The sequence below is a fragment of the Gastrolobium bilobum genome, unplaced genomic scaffold, assembly GCF_033153095.1.
Source record: "Gastrolobium bilobum isolate Gb01-03AN ecotype WA unplaced genomic scaffold, APGP_CSIRO_Gbil_v1 utg7613, whole genome shotgun sequence".
NCBI classification, from domain to species: Eukaryota; Viridiplantae; Streptophyta; class Magnoliopsida; order Fabales; family Fabaceae; genus Gastrolobium; species Gastrolobium bilobum.
Genome location: NW_026898007.1, coordinates 2939 through 18017, shown reverse-complemented (window position 1 = coordinate 18017; position 15079 = coordinate 2939). Strand labels below are relative to the sequence as shown.

Below are 15079 nucleotides of genomic sequence, written 5' to 3'. Positions count from 1 at the left end.
CTTACTATTACACACACCCTCCATTTTTACGGATTCAGACTCATACTTGGAACCACGCTGTTTAACTTGGTCTCTACCTCTGTTAGCGACGATGATATATATCCCCTCCAAGAAAAATATTGGACTTGTAGCTCTAGGTACATGGTTTTTTTTTTCTTTGCTTACATAAAAGTAAGTAAAAAATATTAAATCCTATAGAAATAATCCAATGTGTCATCAAATAAATATATATCTAAATAAAGTTGCATGAAAACGACGTCGTGTCAGCAGACCCCAATAGAAGGAATCTAAAACCCTAGCAAGATAGGAACACGTTAAACCCTAGTCTCTTGCTCAGTTGTTTCTGTGTCCCTGGAACTTGGAGAAGAAGTAGAAGATGGATATGGGCGAAGAGGGTGGTGAAGGGAGCGCGAGGAGCATCCAAGTACGGTTCGTGACGAAGTTGAATGAACCCTTAAAAGTTCCAAACATCGCCATCGCCATCCCCGCCGATCTCACCAGATTCGGCCTCTCTTCCGTCGTCAACGCTCTTCTCCAAGGCAATGGTAATTTCCAAATTTTTAATTTTAAATAATTGATGAAATTAGGTCGATTTAAGTTTCTGTTTGTTGTTGTAGATGCTGATCATGAACCGGAACCGTTTGATTTTTTGATTGATGGCGAGTTCGTTCGCATGTCGCTTGAGCAGTTCCTTCTGGCCAAAGGAGTCTCAGCGGTAATTATATTCAAACAATTACAAACCTTTTTCTCATTAACAGTTGAGCCTTTCAATTGTGTTGTATGGATTGTATCTGTATCATGGAAGTGAAAGCACTGCAAATTGATTATGTGTATGTTCTAAGGAAACCCGATTTTATTTCTTTTTTCTTTTTGTTTGGTTGGCAGGATTTTAGATTCCAAATCAAGATTCATGGGATGTGTTTGGATTAGCTTATATTGGGAAAAATGAAATAATCTTTTTTTGTTTTGGACAGTTTCCTGAAAGGAGATTTTGAAAAAAATAAATAAAAAAGAGAGATTATTTCTCATAATTGATTGGCTAACGACCACTTTAACTTGGGAACTAAATGCTTGGATAAGTAGGACTAGGACTGCTTGATTTGTCCACTGGATTCGAATGAATCATTTTTATTTTTCATTAAGACTGTTCTTTGATGGTGTAAGTGCCTTCCATGCTTGTTATGTTGATAGTGTCGAATGTGATGCTGTGAATTATGGGGTGGTTGTTACTGAAGTATACTTGTCTCCAAAATTGGGTAGTTCGGATTGTGTCTGTATGGCTGTGACAATAGTTGGTGACATGTGCACTGTAGTGACCTCTGTGACTCAGTTGAACTTGGAACAAATGCAAAGTTGGCTCTTTAAGATAATTGGTTCCTACAGGTTTATTCAGTATTTCAATATTTTTTTGTTACAAAACATGAGAAGCTAATACCCATGAACATTCTGCACTTATGTTAATCTCAAATTAAACATAATGTGAGGTTTCAATCTTGGGAATCTGAATAATCTACAACCTTATGCCACTGACATGGAGGTTGTTCAAATTTCAGGGATTGAAATTGGGTACATGAGACAATAACTTGTCCATTCCTTTGATCTTCATCTGTTAACATGGGAAACAAACCTTTGTTATCTTTTTCTCTGCTGTTGTAGTGTAGGCTCATAGCTAACGAGTTGTGAATGATCAATTATAGGAAAGGATATTGGAAATTGAGTACACAAGGGTTGTGGCCCCACGAAAGGAGGAAGACCCTTCCCTACATGATGACTGGGTCAGTGCTGTTGATGGTTCTTCTTCTCGGTAAGCTTATAATGAGTGGTCCAAATTGAATTTTCTATTAACTCTTTAAGTTCATTAATGTTGGCATGTGGCAATATCTGTATGAGAAACTCCTTTTACTTAACCATTGTTTGTGAAAGACTTTACTGAGCTTGAAAGGTTGAATTTAAGTGTGGTTGGTTTTTATTGGCTTCCCGTAATTTGTTGATCATATTTGATGATGATGGCATGAGTGATTGGTGTAGAATTTTGACATCATCATTATTAGGTGTTCAATATATGATGTTTATTTATTTGCAATATGGTTGATGGCAATAATCAGTGGATACAGCCTAACCCTGCTCATGAATAGGCTCTTACAAATTTTTGGCAACTGGATGAATGGGTGTTCTTGTATAGCCTTTTTGTTTATTTAACTATTGACATATTGTTATTTTCGCTGGATAAAATATAAGAGTTTTGGTTGTTTTAGTAAGTTAATTGACTTTTGACTTGGATGTCCTTCAGTAAGAATTCAAAGTTGACAGTTTAACTTTTTCTGCAGGTTTTTTTTGACAGGATGTTATGATGGTTTAGGGAGGTAACAGTCTTGCGCATTTTTGTTCTAGAATTATCGGCATATTTTATGATTACTTGATATTATCATTTTATTATTTTCTCCATCTACTGAGCTTCCACCATGATATGAATAAATTATATTTCAGGGTATGGAAAGGTGCTGGATTATGTACCCATATATTGGAGGGGCATAGCGATGCTGTTACTTCTGTTAGTATCATAAATCCAGAAGGTAAAGACAAGGATTTTCTCCTAAATGCTGGCAACTTTGTTTCCGTTTATTTTTTATTGCCGGCTGTCAAATTTCGGTAGATTCTTAACCTGTTTATGTTGATTAAATCATAAGGTTTGTATCTAACGGTATGAACAAGCTTATGACTGATTTTCCTTCGCTATCAAGTTCAACGTCATTCCATTAAGTTAACTATTTACTTTTTTCTTCTCTTCCCATTCATTTCTAATATGCAGATGATTATGCTTTATATGACATCAGTTAGTGTTTCAATTTTTCAATTTCCTTAAAAACTTTATTTCCTTAATAACACAAGATAGATATGTGCAGTATTCTCCATTGACTATGCTTTTATGTACATCAGATGTTATTGATGCGTATTTCATGTTTTTAGCAGGGAAATCTTGTTGCAAACATTTGTTCACGTTTCTTTCTGTAATTCGTTTGTCCTATTGTTCCATAACATAGATGCATAGTACTGTACTTGAATTTATCCAAGTTAACAAGATTTGTACTGTAATCAGGTGTAGAAACTGTTACATTAGCTACTGCTTCGAAAGACCGGACATTGAGGCTATGGAAGGTATCTAAAAGAAGCTTCTGAGCTACAAGTCCTTATGCCGAACTTATGCTTACTATGTTATTTTTTCCCTTTTGTGTGGAAGCTCAATACAGATGAGGCTATCAACCATCCTACGAGGGTTAGGGCTTTCAAAATCTTGCGTGGTCATAAGCTTTCTGTACAGTGTGTTGCTGTGCAGACAGCTGGAGAAATGGTTCCTATTTCCTTCTTTTTTTTAAAAAAAATTTCTGCACTCACTTTCTCTTCACCGTTTATTTATGGTGTAATAGTGGCCTGTTACAACAGTCTTGTGTTTTCTCGTATACTTAGGTTTGTTCGGGTTCTTGGGATTGCACCATAAATCTATGGAAAACCAATGACTTTAATGCGGAAGATGACCTTGTGTCCAAGAAGAGAAAAGTTGAAGGTCATGTTGAGGAGTCTCAATTAGAGGTTTGTACAAGTTCCTTGCACCTTAATGTTTTTCTTGTATTGTTGAAATTGGAATTTGAGGGCAAACCTTGAAGCAATGGTAAGTGTTGAAATGAGAGGGTTTTAGGTGTAGATGGAGGAGAAAAGATGAAGGGACATTATGTGTTATGAGGTGATACAAAGCAATACTAAAGACAAAACAATAAACCCTATTTATACTAACTAGGGAAATTCCATGCCTAGCTGAGGAAGAATTACAAGGCATAAAACAAAAAAAATATGTGGATTCAAGGTTCAGGGCACATTTATTCAAATATATCCATGATCTACGGAAATTTTACGTTTTCTTTTGATAATAAAATAGAAAACAGGAAAATAACGCCATTTGATTTCGACAAAATACCTACACCCAAGTTCCATAGCTTTGGATCTGCTAGCCTGATCATATTTTCCTAAAACAAGGAAACAAATCATGAAATGTAATGAAATAGGGAAACTAGTCCTAAGAGATTAACTACGATAATCTAAACTATATAAAGATATAATTTTATACAATATCTTCTGGATATTCAAGATATTCTAATACTCCTCCTCAAGCTAAAGTTTACTAAAGCTTTAAGCTTGTTACAAATAAACCCTTTTAAAAAAGAGAAATAACCAAATAATATAATTTGAGCTCCACAAAACATGGTTAGAAAGGGAACTCGGGGATGCTGGAAACGACAAATCACCAAGACGGTTAAAGTGATCATTAGCCTGAAGAGCTAGTTGAAAGATTTTATGACCAAGGAAGAGATTTCGCTGGAATGACCATTAGCAGAAACATATGGCAGGAATAACCATCTTTCAGGCAATATCTTTATGCATGAAAGATTATTTGATATAATTATAAAAGTTTAAACTTCCTTCTTTAATATGTTTTTTAATTTTCTACTGGTTGAATGTGAAATCTCAAGGTTCCTATTTATACTGGCACCAGAGGCTGGAGGCCAGGAATGAAAATATTTTTCAAACTAGTTTAGAAGGAAATTTTATGATCTAATTCTTAGACATGTTAAAAGTTTTCTTTTAATTTTATTGTAGACTTGTAAAATGGTTAGACCTTGTAGATTCTGTAACCATTGTTCTCTTAGTTGGTGTTTCTTTCCCTTTTGATGTATGGTTATGTAGTTTTATTGACAACATAAACAAGTTTTCATCAATAATACTTTGTTGTATTATAGGGAGAGGCTTTCACTACACTTGTGGGCCATACACAGTGTGTATCTTCTGTGGTTTGGCCGCAACGGGAGTCAATCTATTCTGCATCCTGGGATCATTCTATTAGGAAATGGGATGTTGAGACAGGCAAAAACTTGTCAGATATAGTAAGTTGACAAAATGCTGATGCAGCTGCTCTCTTTCTCTCTCTCTCTCTACCCGCCACCCCTTTTAAAATTGTACATTTTTGACGCTTAAATTTTTGTCTTTAGATCAAGCTTTGTGAAATCTTACCCTTTTACTCTGTTGATTTAACTATTTTTATGCAAACAGGCAGCTAGGTTAAAACTGGATTCGGGCATGCTTGTCATTTTTCTTTTCTGTTTCTTGTTATGATGATCAAAGCACTTCTTGTTTTCTTAATCTCTTATTTTTTTGTCTTTGAAGTTTTTTATATTTCTCTGGATAATGTTTTGTCTAATCTATATATTTTGTGCATGCTATTTCTTCTACAATTTTTCCTCACTTGATTACTGATTATGATGCTTTTACTAGGTAGTCCACTGTTGTCTTGTAATGAAGCAATTTCGGCTTTGGCCTTTGATTATACTTAATTTAGTATAAGTTTGTTGAATCCTATCATTGAGTACTTACTGTGCTGGAGGAAGTGAAAGCCTGTTCATGATCATTAATCTGATTCATTATAATGCAAAATTTTCTGGTTATCTATTTAATGTTTTCCTTCATTTATTGTTTGAAATTATTTTCCTGACAAAATTTTGGTTGAAAATGATTTATGTTTGGTATCAAAAGTAGAAAAGCAGCACAATATTAAAGTTAAAGTTTTTCAATTTTGAGACTACATTGTCCTCCATGTATAGTTCTGCGGGAAGGTTCTCAACTGCCTTGATATTGGTGGGGAAGGTTCTTCTCTGATAGCTGCTGGTGGTTCTGATCCTGTCCTTAGGATTTGGGATCCTCGTAAGCCAGGTCTGTTAAATAAAGCAAAAAAATCATTTACTCTCGCCAGACAATCACGTTCCTGCTAGTATCTTACAAAACAAGTTGTCTTGTCTGCAGGCACTTCTGCTCCTGTTTTTCAGTTTGCATCTCATACTTCTTGGATTTCTGCTTGCAAATGGCATGATAATTCTTGGTTTCATTTACTTTCTGCATCCTACGATGGAAAAGTTATGTTATGGGATCTGAGAACTGCGGTAATATATATCTTTATCTTATCAAGTTTACTTCTGGTGCAATTATATATCCTTGGGTTTTAACTCGATAATTTTCTGCATTAATGTTGCAGTGGCCTATTTCAGTCATTGAATCACACGGTGATAAGGTACAAAACTTTCTGTCCATGTTTTAACAGAAAAAGAAAAGTACTTCTCCAACATCATTGTTTTATTCTCAAGAAGGGCCAAGATTGCGGATTAATAGAATTGTCATTTGTTTAACTCAGGTACTGTGTGCTGACTGGTGGAAAAGTGACAGCGTTATTAGTGGTGGAGTCGACTCAAAACTTTGCATTTCTTCAGAAATTCCTGTACAGTGAGGTAAACGTTAATCGTAGTGTGGCTATAATTTTTGAGATGGTGGGGTAGGAGTAGTAGATATTTCTTATATATTGGGAACGAATCAAGTTTTGAGCCATTTTTTGTCTAAGGCCCAACTGGCAAGTGTTTATCATGTGTTGTGAGCAAAGCCTTGTTTATGTAAACACTTAAAATTTTGCATATCTTGAACTCATTCTGCATGCCAAATTTTCAGACATTTTACTTATGTGTGGGGTAGAGTTTGTTCCTCATTTGGGTTATTTCTGGGATAAAGAAAAAAAAGGGAATTTTTGATTGCATCAGAAATAATTTTTTTTAATATAGTATGGAGGAAATATCTTCTTAATAGCTCGGATATTGTTATTCGTGATATTGATCCGATTTGATATTGATAGCATGGAAACGTAATTTATTATACCATTGAATTTACCAACGAAAGATGTATCATCTCTATGGGATTAAATGCTGTTTGATAAAAAAAACACGATACAATACTTGCAGAATAGTAATGCTGAATAATTAACATTACTTCACCGTCATAAAAGCATAGACTTAAGAGGAAATATCATTTAGTGCTATGGCAACTTACATTGGAAAAATAATCGCGTAGTACTGAATACTCCGTATATCCCTAAATCACTTGCTAAAGTGGAAAAAAAGTAACCCACCTAACAATATTTATTCTATCACTTTTTTTAGGGTTAATACCATATGAGTTTTTTTTTTTTTTTTTTTCCTTTTCTCTTATCGGGTCTATATTATTTTTAAGTAAATGAGTACCTACTACAAGAATATTGAAAATATGCTATTGGATGATTGCTTTCACCCGGATACTGTTTCTGCTATTGGTCAGGAGTCCATGAAATACTTCAGTTGCAGTTTAATGCTAAGTAATCTTAACTTACAGAGGACTTTTCTATGAAAAAATTGTAGTTAAATTTTTTTGTCCTTTTCAAGTCATATTAATAACCTAATTCAGCTAAATATGATTATGGGTGAATAAAATTTTTACGTATTAAAAGAACTGCCATAAAATCTGCATATCAAGTTTCACTTTCGCGAACAAATTTGTAGGCTTCTATAAGTATTTCTTTCTGGGATAGGATATTGTGACACCCAAGTTATGTTACACCCATGTGACACCCAGTCAATCTCACCGTTAGATCGCTTATGTTGATCCAACGGTTATATTTATTTCCATCTTTGTATGGTCATGATTTCTCAAATTTAATATTTTATATTTATTTCTACCTTTGTATGGTTATGATTTTTCATATTTAATGCTTTCACTTTAAATTTGGGAAATCATGACCATACAAAGATGAAAATAAATATAACCGTTGGATCAACATAAGCGATCTAACGGTGAGATTGACTGGGTGTCACATGGGTGTAACATAATTTGGGTGTCACAATATCCTATCCCTTTCTTTCCAGCTGCTGTTTTTCAAAATCAATGAAGTGTAACAACATACTCTCAATCTCTTATTTATTATAAGAGTAAAACTAAACTTATGTTGCACAAGAGAGTGTATCTTATGTTGTGAAATAAAATCAAGGAGGGTTTTATCTTGATTTTTATTTTTTAGTGGGATCCATCTTGATTTTGTTTTACAACATAAGATATACTCTTATGCATTGTAAGATTAATTTTACCCTTATTATAAGAAAATAAAAAAAACAGGTTGTAGACTTGTAGGATTTCATATTTAACCGATTGGTTGTAAGTACGCATTACACAACACAAGTCGGGTTGTTTGTCCGCTATCTGATCCACTTCTTATGGATTGGATATTTGGGTTGTTTTTCAATCCAATTCAACGCAACTTTCATTTTTTAAGTTAGGTTGGGTCAAAAGCAATGAATTTACGCGTTATTAATAGCATTATGAGCCAAAGCATCATTGATTCAGTCACTGACGTATAATCCTTTTCTATTATCTTGCTAGTAATAAATGGCATCAGTTCAAAACCACACACCCAAACCCTTTCCCTACTGGATCACATGCCGATACCCCATGTAGGTCCACAAGCAGAAGGACCAAACCCAACCCCAAAGTGTACCCCACTTTTATTACACAATCCCAATCTCTACACGACCCTACCCATATCCACATCCCCATACGAAATAACCACATGCAAGGCATTAAGGAGAATTTATCAAAAATGCACCCGCTAAGCTATACATACTTCAACCACTCTGTAACAAATTTCACCCTACACCCACAATTGTCAACAAAAATCAACTACGGTATTTAGGTTTTAGATCACTTCTATCTCCAATGAAGAAATCCCACGGCTTAGATTGATCTGATTTTTTCCCTCCAACAATTGATCTTACTTTGATGAAGAAACCAGAAGTGGGTATGCTAAGAAAATGTAACGTTATATTGAAGTAAAACAAATGCAAATCACGTGCAAAGGACTTGTCTAATCATTATTGGCACTGACAGATAAAGTTAGTAGTTTTAGCTTGGTCCAAACTAAAAAAGTTTCACGAAAATAAGCTAAGGCTAGATTGAGAAGGCGTGATGAAATTAGCGAGGCATAAGTTGTAATTTAGCTTAAAATTTTCAGTGATCAAATGCTATCCATGGAATAATGATAAAGAATGTAATAATTTGAAATAAATTATAATTATAAAAATATTTTAATTTTTGTCCCAAAATAATATTATTTTGGACTCAATGCAGATAACTTATCTGCATTTACTGCAGAAAAAACTAAACCTTTTTTTTTAGATACTAATCATAAAATCATGAGAAAAAGGTATCTAATGTTACTTTAAATAATTTTGTCTAATGTTAATCGAAACGACGTCGTTTTGGGTTGAAAAATTAAAAAATTAGAATGATAAAAATAATTATAACCCTGAAATAAATTAAAATTATAAAAACATCATGATTTTCGCCCCAAAACGACGTCGTTTCGATGAACATTAGATAAAGTTATCTAAAGTAACTTTAGAAAAAACAAACCCTAAAATCATATACCAACACTCTAAAAATTGGTACACGGATTTTTTTCCGGATTCTCGAGAAACTGAAATTTTTAAAATTTTAAATTTTTAGATATTATCGTAAACTGAATGTAAAAATTATATTTTTAAAAATCGAGATTCCCAGATAAATAAAAATTTCTCCTGTACCAAACGTCTCCTAAAAATTAACAGAAACATTTTTCAAATGGTAAGCAATATAAGAAATAGAAAATTACTCCAAGGATCTACACACATTTTTTCTCTTCTAATTTTTTGTTATTTTTTATTTTTTCTTAAACAAAGCCATTAATAATTGTCTTGGGGAAGCAGGTACCCTTAACTTTTTAAAGCAGGACCGCGTAGGCAACTTTATGATGGTAAGTAAGGGTGGTCGATGCTTTGAATGAGGAAAATAATATCTCACATCACTGACACAGCTATTGAAAATTCAGTTTGTGGCCTACTATGGCAATTGAGATTTGAGGTGTGAGTCCCAAAATTAGAAAAGAGCCAACTTTATATTGGGATGACTTCTCATCCCCTCATTACCAAAAGAAGAAAAAAAATCTCATCCCCTAAAATTTGTATTAATAAAAGGATGTTGAAAGAGAGAACATATTTCATGCTAAGACACAAAATGATAGGACCCACCACTAAAAAAAAGTAAAGAAAAGAAAATAGCAGCACATTTACGAAGTGTCTATGACATAAGATAGTAGTTTCCTACAACATAAGATATTAGTCTCTTACAAAATGATGAGACCCACCACTAAAATAAAGTAAAGAAAAAAAAATAGCAACACATTTACAAAATGTCTATGACATAAGATAGTAGTCTCCTACAATATGAGACTACTATTTCCCTTAATAAAATTATGCCATCCACATCAAAATTTCACAACTGGATAAGCAGAATAGAAAGGGCACTATCAATTTCAAGTTCAGAGTGCATTATAGACGATGTGATAATAGATCAAAGAAATCCATAAATGCCATAACCAAGACTAACTTAACCATTATTAAAGAGAAACACTTTCATCTTCAAGAACAACAACATCCCATGGTTATGACCAAAGACAATACCTATACTTTCAAGATTTCAGCCACTTAACGAATCTATTAATATTCTCTGAAGATCCACCACCTTCTGTCACGTTGTTCATGGCCATCTCCTTCAGTTGTAGAGACCTTTCTCTTATTTGTTCATCACTAAACAATTGGTCCAATTTCTTCTTAATCTCCCACCTTGACACATGTCCATTTTCATCATATTCCATTCCCAACCCAACTTTCAACTCATCACAAATGTATTTTTTGTTATGAAATTGGTCAGCAAAATAAGGCCAGCACAAGAAGGGCACCCCATTAGACAAACCTTCCATGGTTGAATTCCAACCACAATGGCTAACAAAACAAGCTATGGCAGGGTGTCTTAGCACCTTTTGTTGTGGAGCCCATGAAACTATCTTCCCTTTACTACCTATGAATTCATTGGGGTATGTCATGTTATTGGTGCTATTGGAATCTTGACGCACAACCCAAAGAAATGGTCTATTTGTAAGGTCTAGTCCAAGTGCTAGTTCTTTGAATTGGTTTTGGTCAAAAAGAGTGAAACTACCAAATGCAACATAGGTGACAGAACAATGAGGTTGTTGATCAAGCCAACTCATGCAGGAGAGATCTTTTTCCCAGAACTGTCCCAATGATCTTGAAGTTACACATGTATTGTCATAACTTCTCAACAAGGGGCCAACTGGTAAAAGCTTTGGATTAAAGGACAATGCTCCAGGTTCAAGTTCATATGTGGTGTTACAAAGCCACCACTCTGTCATATTAAAAGTTTGTGTGCAGTGCACCAAATAATCAAATATTTTCTTCTCAGTTTTTGAGTCATGAAGATTTGACCACCAAATGAGTCCTGTGTCCATAGCAGGCATACTTGGTGATATCTGAAATTTCCTTTTTGTTACTGGGAATCCTGCGGTTCCAAACAAAATGAAGCTATTGTGTTATCATAAAGTTTAATTTGCATTAAAGAAAATAGAACCAAACAAAACTGGTTCATTATTAAAATGTGATTATTCTTACCATCAGAATCTATGATGCCATCTTGAATAAGCTTGGGGATGTTGTATTGCAAGGGAAACAAAGTTGCTGCTGCAGTGCAGAAGAGAACTCCTTTGATTCCTAGCTTATTCCCAACTTCTAATGCCCATGCCATATGCATATCAGCAACTATGCATGTGATTTTATCATCACTATTCAAATGAATATCTTCTATGAGCTTCTCAAGCATACAAGGCATGGTGCTTAATGATAAGTCCATGAAATGATACTTACAATGTATGGTTTTTAATATGAAAATGTAAAAAAAGAATACACTTTGTGTTAATAGATACCTCAAATTGCATTAAGATGAATGATTCTGATTTAAGTGCTAATGGGTTTTTATTTGCATTCTTCAGGCCCACTTGTGATACAGCCCAAGGAAAGAAAGAAAAGTAAAGGAAAGAGAAAGGAAATAATAAAAAAAAAGAGAGAGCAAAAGAAACAGATTGGGCCACTCTTTTACAAGGCAAGTCAGAGGCCCAAATTGAAGAAAAGGAAGAGGTTGAAAGAAAAGCAAGCAGCCTTGTCACAAATCAGCAGCGTAAAAAAAAAAGAAAGAAAAACTGAGACTTGCAAAACCCTAACGCCTTTTCTCTCTGACCGAGCCCTAACCCTCATGCAACCCATCTCCATCGTTTGCACCCTTTCTACCCGATTGACACACCAAACCGCAAAATTTCGCAAACAATCAGAACCTAGCCACTATCTTGAGTTAGAAAAAGGACAAAGGAAAACCGTTACTGAGTGGTGAGCTGGATACTTTTCGAGAGTAAGGCTGAGCAATTTTTGGGCACAAGTTTACGTACGGGGTGAAGGAGCAACAATCCATTCAGATTGTCTGAGGAGGGAGCTGTTGGGGACCACCGGTGTGTAACGCGCAAGGAGCGCGTGTATACCTGCTGAGCTGGAGAGGAAAATCGCGCAAAGTGTAACACCCCGTTCTAGAACCGGTTTGTTAACATCGCATTATGATATTAAGCGCAGTTACAATCACATGGGTTCAATTAAAATCCGGATAAATTTTTCATTTTAAAACATACCGAATTTATAATACCCAATTCCGTGATCATAACCGTATTACCTTGCGGAATCATATCAATTAAGCTTAACATCATGTTCTTATTCCATTTTTAAATCATTAATTTACTTCTTCTACTATATTGTAGGTTTCTTCATTAGCTACCTGTGGCTTCAAACCGTGCTCAAATCGGGGCACTGTAGCCCAAGTTAGGACAATTTGGAGCAACACAAGAGAGTGTTGGTCACAGGCCCAGCGCGCTTCAGCGCGCTACCGGGCGCTCAAGCGCGCGCTATCGGGCGCTAAAGCCTCCATCTGGGCGCTTAAGCGCACGGAGGCAGTAAGCATCAGGCATTCCAGTGTGGATGGGCGCTTAAGCGCGCAACAGGGCGCTCAGGCGCGCTATCCTGGGCGCTCAAGCTCCCACGGGGACGTTTTAGCGCGCAGAGACAGAAGCATCTCCTCCTTCAGTGGCGAAGGGCGCTTAAGCGCGGACCAGGGCGCTCAAGCGCGCAACCCTGGGCGCTTAAGCCCCACCCTGGGCGCTAAAACATGAGGGGGCAGTAAGCCACCCAACTTTCTGCAGCAAGGGGCGCTTAAGCGCACGCCAGGGCGCTCCAGCGCGCAATCCTTGGCGCTTAAGCCCCCACTTGGGCGCTCCAGCGCGAGGAGGCAGAATGCATTGGCACTCGCAGGGGCAGCAGGGCGCTTGGGCGCGCTCCTGGGCGCTTAAGCGCGCTGCCAGGGAATTCCAATTCCCACATTTCTCAAGTCCAAGCCTAGAGGAAAATGCATCCCCATTACAAACCCCAAATGTCCATGCCCCAAAACTAAATCCTAGCACTCATCCAACCTCTCCTCATGAGATTTAGCTAGAATTTGGGCAGCATGACCTTTGTTTTCTCATCGTTTACCAGTTTAAACGAAGAGGGTACCTAATTGATTTTCAGCCCAACCAATTCAACAACTCAATACATAACAAGCATGCATATATTGAATTCCAAGTAGGCATCATTTACATTACATATCCTTTACAAATCATAGAACTTAGCTTACAAAACACTATGATCATTCCCTTGGCTCCCATCAACAAAAGGTGTAACCAAAGGCATGAGCATAGGCTAAGTTCATCCAATGAATCAAGATATACAAATGATCATGGGCTTTCAAAATAAAATCCTATACATGTCAACTACAAAAGGCATGCATAAACTCAAAGAAGTGCCATATTTCATGCATGATCTAGGTATGGCCACTTGCCACCAGAGGCTCCTGCAGCATCCTTACCTGAAAGGGGGTCCCCACAACACGGGGTGAGATATACGAATATATCCAGTAAACCAGGGGTCCTTGGAGCATCTCTCCACCCCACAGTTCCATATCAGTGTAATAGCAATAACAATAATAATGCAGTAAATACATATCTATGCAAAGTGCAATACATCTCCAGGAGAAATCCCTCGAGCTCTCAAGCTGTCCTAAGGAAACTCAGATGCAAATAGTCCTACTGGCCAGCTAACTACCAAGTATGATTTACGCATCGTCATGCCACATACCAACATAGGGAAACACCATCCTATGCCACACCAAATGCATACACATACGTATAACAAAACATTACACTATTTTATTGCATTTATATACACAATCACAACCTCCACCCTTTCGGGGCTTGGTAGAACAGTCAAGGGAATTACACCCAAGGTCCGAAGGCTTACCTCAATGCTTCAGTCAACCTTTGTTCTTCACCAACAGTTTCAGCAATCAACTTTTACAAATATACACCTATACAAGGGTAATGCAATTAACATATTGCATTCAAGGATAACTCATCATCATCAATCCAAGCTATCCTATTCATACCACAACACAAGGATGAGCTTACCAATTCCAATGAGCTATTCAAGCTCCATAGCTTGCTCCAATGGTTGATCACTCACCGTTGGTCCAAATGTCTCAATCCTAGACATCACAAGGACCCAATCAATCATTCAACTCACTAATTGTTCAACATGCTAGAATACTAACCAATCCAAGCATGAATTTTCCAATATTATGAACAATTATCAAATGACTATCTAGGCTCATTTCCACCGATTAAATGACATTCCTAGCATTTTCCATAACATGCTCTAAGCTCCATTCTTCCTAGAACATAGCTAATTCAACTACATTTCATAAAAATCCCAATTTTCACCAAAGGGCCGAATTTTTGAGAGGTAATATCTCTCTCCACAATGCTCCCCACTCAAAACAAAGCAAGGATTATGAAAGAGGGCGAGATTCTAAGCGATTTAGGCTTTTGAATCACCCAAAACCGTTGGGATTAGCTCTCTCTCTCTCTTTCCCTTTTCTTCTTCCCTCTCTTCTCCCTCTCTTCTCTTCTCCTTTCTGGTTCGACGGGTTGGGTGGGAAATGAGGGTCATTTGGTGACTTAAGTCACTTAACATAGGTTAAGTGGCTCTAAGCGGGTATTGGTTCGTCTATCTATTTAACTCCAATAATTACCAAACTTTACCCAAAAGTCTGGAATATTATTCTAGGAATATTACTATTTTTATTTTTATATTTTGGGTACTTTTGACAGTACCCATTTATACCCCTTAATTTTCACTGAGTACACTTTTTAACTCCAAAGTGACTCAGA

The 15079-nt window shown here is 36.3% G+C and overlaps 2 protein-coding genes across 2 annotated transcripts; one reads left to right on the top strand and one right to left on the bottom strand.

The window, feature by feature from the left end:
* Positions 1–345: 345 nt before the first annotated feature.
* Positions 346–6751, top strand: LOC133312158 (ribosome biogenesis protein WDR12 homolog). The gene is made up of 13 exons (XM_061513316.1): positions 346–545; positions 618–715; positions 1698–1804; positions 2328–2363; positions 2488–2573; positions 3098–3156; positions 3239–3349; positions 3466–3588; positions 4791–4934; positions 5649–5757; positions 5848–5984; positions 6077–6112; positions 6233–6751. Exons 1-13 carry the CDS (start codon positions 377–379, stop codon positions 6323–6325), a joined length of 1308 nt encoding a protein of 435 aa, XP_061369300.1. The 5' UTR covers positions 346–376; the 3' UTR covers positions 6326–6751.
* Positions 6752–10316: 3565 nt separating this feature from the next.
* LOC133312161 (UDP-glycosyltransferase 83A1-like) lies at positions 10317–11631 on the bottom strand. Its single transcript, XM_061513320.1, has 2 exons — positions 11394–11631; positions 10317–11283 (listed from the first exon to the last, which is right to left on the bottom strand). Exons 1-2 carry the CDS (start codon positions 11629–11631, stop codon positions 10397–10399), a joined length of 1125 nt encoding a protein of 374 aa, XP_061369304.1. The 3' UTR covers positions 10317–10396.
* Between the last annotated feature and the right edge of the window lie 3448 nt (positions 11632–15079).

Bases quoted from the DNA above. Each gene is read 5' to 3' on its own strand.
- LOC133312158 (XM_061513316.1), top strand. From the start codon at position 377: ATGGATATGGGCGAAGAGGGTGGTGAAGGGAGCGCGAGGAGCATCCAA. The intron at 1,805-2,327 runs GTAAGCTTATAA...CTTTTTCTGCAG, and splicing joins GTTGATGGTTCTTCTTCTCG to GTTTTTTTTGACAGGATGTT. The intron at 5,985-6,076 runs GTAATATATATC...TTAATGTTGCAG, and splicing joins TATGGGATCTGAGAACTGCG to TGGCCTATTTCAGTCATTGA.
- LOC133312161 (XM_061513320.1), bottom strand. From the start codon at position 11,631: ATGGACTTATCATTAAGCACCATGCCTTGTATGCTTGAGAAGCTCATA. The intron at 11,284-11,393 runs GTAAGAATAATC...TTGGAACCGCAG, and splicing joins TGGCATCATAGATTCTGATG to GATTCCCAGTAACAAAAAGG.